Source organism: Ictidomys tridecemlineatus, chromosome 11 (assembly GCF_052094955.1).
Source record: "Ictidomys tridecemlineatus isolate mIctTri1 chromosome 11, mIctTri1.hap1, whole genome shotgun sequence".
Taxonomy (NCBI): domain Eukaryota; kingdom Metazoa; phylum Chordata; class Mammalia; order Rodentia; family Sciuridae; genus Ictidomys; species Ictidomys tridecemlineatus.
The window spans coordinates 19323797-19331672 of record NC_135487.1 but is presented as its reverse complement, the minus strand read 5'-3'; the positions used below and the strand labels follow the sequence as shown (position 1 = coordinate 19331672).

Here is a 7876-nt window from a genome sequence, read left to right as displayed (position 1 = left end):
AACTGAGGTATATCCCCAGCCTCTCTTTCCCTATATTTATTTATTTTGGCATTGGGGATTGAACACAGGGGCACTTTACCACAGAGCCATATCCCCAGCTCTTTTTATTTTGTATTTTGAGGCAGGGTCTCACTAAGTTGCTTAAGGTCTCACTAAATTGCTGAGAATGGCTTTGAACTTGCAATCTCTTGCCTCAGCCTCGAAACTACTGGTATTACATGCATGCACCACCATGCAGGGCTTGAGTTTGTTTTTTCCCTACAGTTGGTTGAATCCTGGAATGCAGGTCCTCATAGATATTGAGGACCAACTATACTTAGTAATCTGCATTTATAAAAATGTTGTTTGCCCAAGCATGTCAGCAGATTCTGTGAGAAATTGCCTGTACGACAATGATCCTCAAACATCAATGGCTATCAGAACTAACTGGAGGTTTGTTAAAACTAATTTCTGCTGGCTGGGGTTGTGGCTCAATGGTAGAGTACTTGCCTAGTAAGTGAGAGGAACTGGGTTTGATCCTTGGCACTACATAAAAATGGATAAACAAACATATAAAAAATGTTGTATGTTTAAAAAATAAATTTTTAAAAAGAACATTAAAGATAAAAAAACTGATCTCTGGGTTCCCCTCTCCAGTTTGGGGTGGAGTTGGGGCTGAGAATTTGAATTTTTAACAAAGTCCCAGGTCAAGGTAATGCTGCTGGTTTCAGAAGGATTGCTATAGTGTTTTTCAATTTTGTTTGATTCTAAAGAACAACCTGGGGTGCTTCTGTATCCTAGGTGAATCTTATGACCTGTGCTGTGTTGTTTGGTTATTGGGCCATATCACACAAATTATTTTAGGATTTTCACATGTATTGTTACTCAATATGTATTCCTTTTATTGCAACATGAGAAAAATTAAGCACAGGTATGTCATAATAAAAAGACAAGAGTTACCATTTTCAAAAGTTTAAGTATTTTTAAATTAGTCTGCTCTAAAATTACTCTTTTCAACAATTCAAGTTATGTTCATCTTCCAACTTTTCTTGCTTTGTCCAATCATCAGTAGATTTTTTTTTTTTTTCGTGCTAAGGAGTAAACCCAGGGGCTAGTGCATATAAGGCAAACACTACCAACTGAGCTATATCCCCAGGCCAATAGACTGATTTTTATTTAATATTTTAAATTTTTCGGTTTTGTAATGTTGTTAAAAAAAAAAAGCACAATGTAGGAACTTAGGATTTTTTTTTTTTTTCCAGTGCTGGATTGAATTCAGGGCCTTGAGCATGCTAGGCAAGCACTTTACCCAACACTACATCCCCGATTTCAGTGTGATCATTTCTTGTGGTTCATCTTTGAGGTCATGTTATTGCTGGCATTCCCACATCCCAAGTATCTATAAACCTCCCATCAGCAGATTTCAGTGTTCATGTGAAAGTTTAGGTTTTGAAAACAACCATCTGATATCTTGTCTGAACAAGCTAGGTCAATGACTTTTCTTTTGCCATTTTATCTCACAAATGGCCCCAAAGGTCTTTCTGTACTATGGTCTTGAAACAAGAAACTCATAATTCTGGGTAAATGATGCATTGAACTGGTAAATTGAAAATATTTTACTAGTGGTCCAATGTCATCTCAAATTTTTTTTGTCTAGATAAGTTACAAGTTTGTATATTTTCAGTCTTATGATCTAATTTGAGGGATGAAGCTTAGTGGTAGAGCTGAGCAAGTTCCTGGGTTTGATCCTCAATACCATAAAACAAACAAACAAAAAGGCTTGGAAAGGAGTCAAAAAAACTGGATACAAGTCTCAACTCCAAGGTACTAAGTGACTACAGGCAATGCTGTACATATTATTATTTTAGTTGTCTCCATTTGCAAAATTAGAATGACTAGTTCATGAATACTTTTAATCCATTTATAAATGCAGTATTCTATTACTGATGCTGCATCTTTTGAAATAATCATCCTTCTCCATTCTCTACATTGCTCCTGACTTTAAAGCTTCACATTTTCTGTGAGCTCCCTGTTGCAGGAGCCAATCTAATTCAATCATTTTAGGAGATACATGGAGTCTTTCCCTCTACCATGTGTCTCCTAGATAGAAGAAGGCATCAAACACAGTTCGATAATGACCATTTATTATCTACTGGCAGCACACAGAACAATTAAGTAAACCACAATTATGTTTATGTAGAAGTGGGCAATGATGTATGCCATTCTATGGGGAACTGTGTGCACTTAATCATCATTGTGTAGATGTTTAATCTTCTGTTTATGCCGCTCAATTTCTTTCTGCAGACGTTCAATCTCCTTCTTATGATGACTGATCTCATCTTCATGATGTTTCTTCAAGATTGCCAGTTGTTCTCTAGTCTTCTCTCTGTGAGGACACAGTGGCTTCAGGTGTGATTCCAATTTTTTACCCCAAAGAGATTTCTAAGCATAACCTTTAATACCTAAGGTAAAAAACCAGGTGTCCCAGCTGGACATAGGGGTGTGCACCTGTGCACCCTCCCAGTGGCTTGGGAGACAGGAGGATGGCAAATTCAAAACCAGCTTCAACAACTTAGCAAGACCTTGTCTCAAAATAAAAAGGGTTGAGGATGTAGATCAGTGATAAAGCATCCCTGGGTTTAATCCCCAGTACAAAACAAAACAACAAAAAACAAAGACAGGCATCCCAATCCCATAGGAGTCGAGTTGACCATCCTCTTCTACCCATAACCCCCACTAGTCAAAGAATACCTCATCCTAAATTAAGGTACATCCACCTTAAGGAGGATCATCAAAATGATTCAATTTTCCTGGTGCTAATGCCTAAAACTTCATCATTATAAACTATTCTTTTCAAATTCTTTGTTAACTAGAGAATTCTAGAAAGGAATAACATTAGTTTCTGATACCTTATCAGAAAAACCACCCTGAGAGTCAGAGGCCCTTTTTTCCCCCTTTCTTGTGGTACTGGGGATCCTACCCAGGATGCTACCACATGGAAGGCAAGCACTCTACCCCTGAGCTATATACCCTATGCTTTTAAATTATATTTTGTTGGGCTGGGGATGTGGCTCAAACAGTAGCGCACTTGCCTGGCATGCGTGCGGCCCAGATTCGATCCTCAACACCACATACCAACAAAGATGTTGTGTCCGCCGAGAACTAAAAAATAGATGTTAAAAATTCTCTCTCTTAAAAAAAATTATATTTTATTTTTATTTATTTATTTTTATGTGGTGCTGAGGATCAATCCTAGGCCTTATATATGAGAGGCAAGCACTCTACCTCTGAGCTTCAATCCCAGGCCTTAAATTATATTCTGAATCAGGGTTGCCAAGACTGTCCTCCAACTTTCTATCCTCATGCCTCAGTCTACCCAGTAGCTGGGATTATATTATTATAGGTGTGGGCTAGCTTGCCCAGGAGGAAAAAAAAAGGAGCAAAAGGGTGACAAAGAAGGTCTAAATATCCATTAACTATCCCAATTTGACTAGAGAATGCGTGGCTCACTGTAAAGTCCAAAAAAGAGAGGATCTCTTGCACGTTTAAGTGTTCAGCAGTTCAATTAGTTCTCAAGAAGGGAGAATATAAAAATGTTGGTATGGCCACATTTAGGCCTGTTTTCCTTAACTGTAGAATGTAGCTCAGTGATAGAGCACTTGCCTCACAGGTTCGATTCTCAGCACCTCATAAAAATAAACAACAAATACATAAAGATATTGTGTCCATCTACAACTAAAATAAATAAATAAGAATGTAGAGGCCCAATTAAATGGTATCTAAGGGCTGGACCCTGGCTCTCTGGTATGGTGTTGTGATTATTCTACTCATTTTTGGTATTGGGGCTTGAACTCAGGGGCCTTCGGCCACTGAGCCACATCCCCAGCCCTTTTGTGTATTTTATTCAGAGACAGGGTCTTACTGAGTTAATTAGCGCCTCGCTTTTGCTGAGGCTGGCTCTGAATTGATGATCTTCCTGCCTCAGACTTCACAGCTGCTGGGATTACAGGTGAGCACCACCACACCTAGCTGGTCTCCAATTTTCTATCCTTCTGCCTCAGCCTCCCAAATTGCTGGGATGACAAGGCATGTGCCACGGTGCCCGGCCCCATGATAATTTTTTAATACCTTTATTTTTTTTAACCTTTATTTTATTTATTTTTATATGGTGTTGGATCGAACCCAGGGCGCTGTACATGCTAGGCGAATGCTCTACTGCAGAGCCACAACCCCAGCCCTAATTCCTTTATTTTGTTTATTTATTTTTATGTGTTGCTAAGGATCGAACACAGGGCCTCACATACGCAAGGCAAGCACCCTGTCACTGAGCCACAACCCCAAACCCTAAATGATAATTTTTAAGACAAGGCACAGACCTAACAGAAAAAGAAGCAAAATTAATTCCTTGCTGCTTCTCCCCAGTGTGAACAGACGTCAAAGATAACGCAGGGGCTGGGAAAGAAAGTAGATTAGCCCAGTGCACTCCTTACTCCTAATTTCCAGCCCAGGGTCTGGCCTGGGCTGAGAAGGGCAGAAATCTGCAGCATGGGTGAGCCCAACCATGAGGAGGGGCTACCAATTCCTAAAACCCTCTCAATCAGGCGCAGATAGAGACGCACAGGGTCTAGAAATGGCTGAGTGGGACTGAAGGTTCAGAGATTCCATAAGGGTTTGCAAAGCTAAGGCGTTTAGAGTAAGGGAGAGGGGATGAAAAGTGGGTGAAGCCTGAGGGAGTCATCTTAGAGGGTCTACAAGTAACGAACAGTAGGATCTAGACACCGCGCTAAGAATCTGGAGGCGTTTCGCACCACACGGGGTAAGGAGGATCACTGCAGGCAAGGAGATGGTAAATGGCAAAAGAGGAGTTGAGCCGCGGGCTAGGAATTCTGGAGACCCGTTGGGAATGGCTTGGGCTTGGGGCCCTGGTGCTGTTTCGAGAGGTCCTCGGAGCGCGCTCTAGATGGCAAAAGTCCGGACCTCAATTGTCACGATGTAATGAATTGGGGGTCCGGGTTTTCTGCTGAAGGATGGGGCACCCCAAGGCACCAGGTAGGGATGAGTGGGGCGACTGAGGCTTAAGAAGGATGGGAAGGCTCTGGGATTGTTAGCGCTGGACTTGGGACCCGGTGGGCCTCACCGGAAGTATCGTTCCTCTTCAGCCCGCTCTCTCTTTCCGAAGGCCCCACCGGCTTCCCGGATCGCTCCAGCGCTCCTGCCACCATCCTCGGACTGCGGAGAGAGACCCGGATATTGGTAAAGATGTAGAAAGGAAGAGACGATCCGCCCACACGGATAGGGCGGCAGAAACTGCCGCAGCGTACCTGGTCCGAACCAAAGCCTCGGGTTTGCATGGCTCTCATTCCCAGTACGCCGAGCCGCGCCCGGGCCGCCAACGCCGTGCCTGCCATTGTTACTAGCGCCGCACCTCTCCGCTCACTGGCTTGGCCGCTTCTCTCTACGCGCTAAGCTCGAGGATGCCCAAACAGCCAATCTATTCGGTGACGGGGCGGGACGAACATAGGAGTAACGAATCAGGAGAGAGAGGAGGCGGGGCTCCTGAAAGAGCAACTGCAAATCCAGAGAGAGGCTGGTTTATTTTTAGCCAACCTCTAAAGAGGGTTGAGATGCCAAAGGACTGGAGAACACTGATAGAGCAGGTTGGATAAGAGGGTAATAGTGACTAAAGCCGAAATTTCGGTTCTTAGACCCAACGGACTAAGGCGTGACATCTGCCCTTACCACGTACTTTCAATCCTAAAGTCGGTATTACTAAAAACTCGAAGCGTCCTTTCCCTCTTTTCCTGCTGGCATCGATAAAATGGGGAGCAGGAGGGTTTAGAACCGATTTCTAGGATGCTGAGGTCCAGTACACCGAACTCCAACACGCCCCGATTTAATACACAAGAAATCATGTTTATCTCGTAGGAGGTTTCAGTGTTCTCTTGTTGCATTGACATTTCAGTCACAAGTCCCAGCTTAAATTTCACCTTCTTGGAAATCTTTCCTGACCTCCTCAGTCATTCTATGACCAGCGATTCTATCACATCCCCCTATTTTGTGCTCTCTGTCTCTCTCTACTTCCACATTTAAACTTGTGAAGTCATCAGGGCCTTAAGTAGGTAGTGAATTGATATTTGTGAACTGTGTTAACATGCTGTTGAACAGGCTTGATAACTGAACTTTTTGGTAATGTGGTTGAAGAATAGAAAAGAACATTAATATGAGTCTAAAGAAGGCTTTGCCTTGACTTTCCTTCCATCTAATAACGTGAACAAGACAACAGGAGTCTTTATCTTCATGAAGTTCACAGCCTTTGCCTATGTCGTTTTCTATCTCTGGGCCCAGTTTCTTTTTCCTTTAGAAGAAGAGAAAAATGAAAGTGTCAGGTCAGATTATCTATCTTATTCATTATTGTGAAAAAACCTGTGTTCTATGAAATAGAACTGGTTTTTATTGACCATTTTTTTGGTTGGGTAAATGATAGCCCTGGTTGATATGCCTTCAATGGGAGGAAATAGCTGCTGGGCATATTTTCAAGTGTATATTACAGATAATTTAAGAAAACCTGCAGAGAAAGAAAGTTGGAAATAATAATGTGTGTGTGTGTGTGTGTGTGTGTGTGTGCGCGCCTCACACATGAAAGGCATCTACCCTGCCTCTGTGCTATATCCCCAGCCCTTTTTTTATTATTAATTTTTTTTTTGAGACAGGGTCATTGCTCAAGTTGGCTAAATTGCCTAAGCTGGCCATGAACCTGGGAATCTTTCTGCCTCAGTCTCTTCAGAAGCTTGTGATTACAGGTGTATACCACTGCTCCTGGTGGAAATAACATCTTGTGAGACCACTATCTAGTTATAATAATAATTATGTGTGTTTCTAGATGAGTGTCGTGTGTCATTCCAGTTTAGAACTCTCTAGTTCTCAGATACTGCTTTTTTTTTTTTTTTTTGTACAGGGAATTAAACTCAGGAGCACTTGACCACTGAGACACATCCCCAGCCCTATTTTGTATTTTATTTAGAGAAGGGGTCTCACTGAGTTGCCCATTGTTCGCTGTTGCTGAGGCTGGCTTTGAATTTATGATTCTCCTGCCTTGGCCTCCAGAGCTGCTGGGATTACAGCATGTGCCACTGTGCCTGGTGATACTGCTCCTTTTTGATCATCTCCTAGGCTGAACGTCCAATGGAAGATCTTGCTGAGCTTGTGCAAGAGATCTATCTAGGCACTGGGATGCCATAATATAGAATAAATAAAGAAAAATAACAACTGTTGGTGAGAATGTGGAGAAATTGGAACTCTCATACATTGCTGGTGGGAATGTAAAATGGACCAGTTGCTGTGGAAAAACTCTTAGTGGTGGCTCAAAAAATTAAATACAAAATTATCAGGCTGGGATGTGACTCAGTGGTAGATTGCTTGCCTAGCATACATGAGGTCATGGATTAAATCCCTGGGATATAGCTCAGTTGGTAGAGTGCTTGCCTTACATATCAGGTCCTGGGTTCAATCCCCAGCATCACAAGAAATTAAAAAAAAAAAATCCCCAGCACTACAAAAATATAGAGTTATATAACTGATCAATTCCCCTTCTAGGTATATATCCACCCCCTAATTGAAAATAAGTACACAGCCTACTGTGGTGGTACATGTCTGTAATCTCAGGAAGCTGGAGCAGGAGGATCACAAATTAGAGGCCAGTCTGGTCAACTTAGTAAGACCCTGCCTCAAAATTTCTCAAAATTAGAAAGGGATGGCTGGGGGTGAAGCTCACTAGTAGAACACCCCTGGATTCAATCCTCCAACCCGCCCCCCCCCAAAAAAAAAGACAGTGGTCAAATAGTGTACATGCCTGTTTAAAGCAGTAATATTTCACGAGTCAAAAGGTGGGAACATCCAA

The 7876-nt window shown here is 42.2% G+C and overlaps 1 protein-coding gene across 1 annotated transcript; it reads right to left on the bottom strand.

Moving 5' to 3' along the window:
• Nucleotides 1-2106: 2106 nt before the first annotated feature.
• Atp5if1 (ATP synthase inhibitory factor subunit 1) lies at nucleotides 2107-5461 on the bottom strand. The gene is made up of 3 exons (XM_005317683.5): nucleotides 5301-5461; nucleotides 5117-5208; nucleotides 2107-2365 (listed from the first exon to the last, which is right to left on the bottom strand). Exons 1-3 carry the CDS (start codon nucleotides 5385-5387, stop codon nucleotides 2224-2226), a joined length of 321 nt encoding a protein of 106 aa, XP_005317740.1. The 5' UTR covers nucleotides 5388-5461; the 3' UTR covers nucleotides 2107-2223.
• Between the last annotated feature and the right edge of the window lie 2415 nt (nucleotides 5462-7876).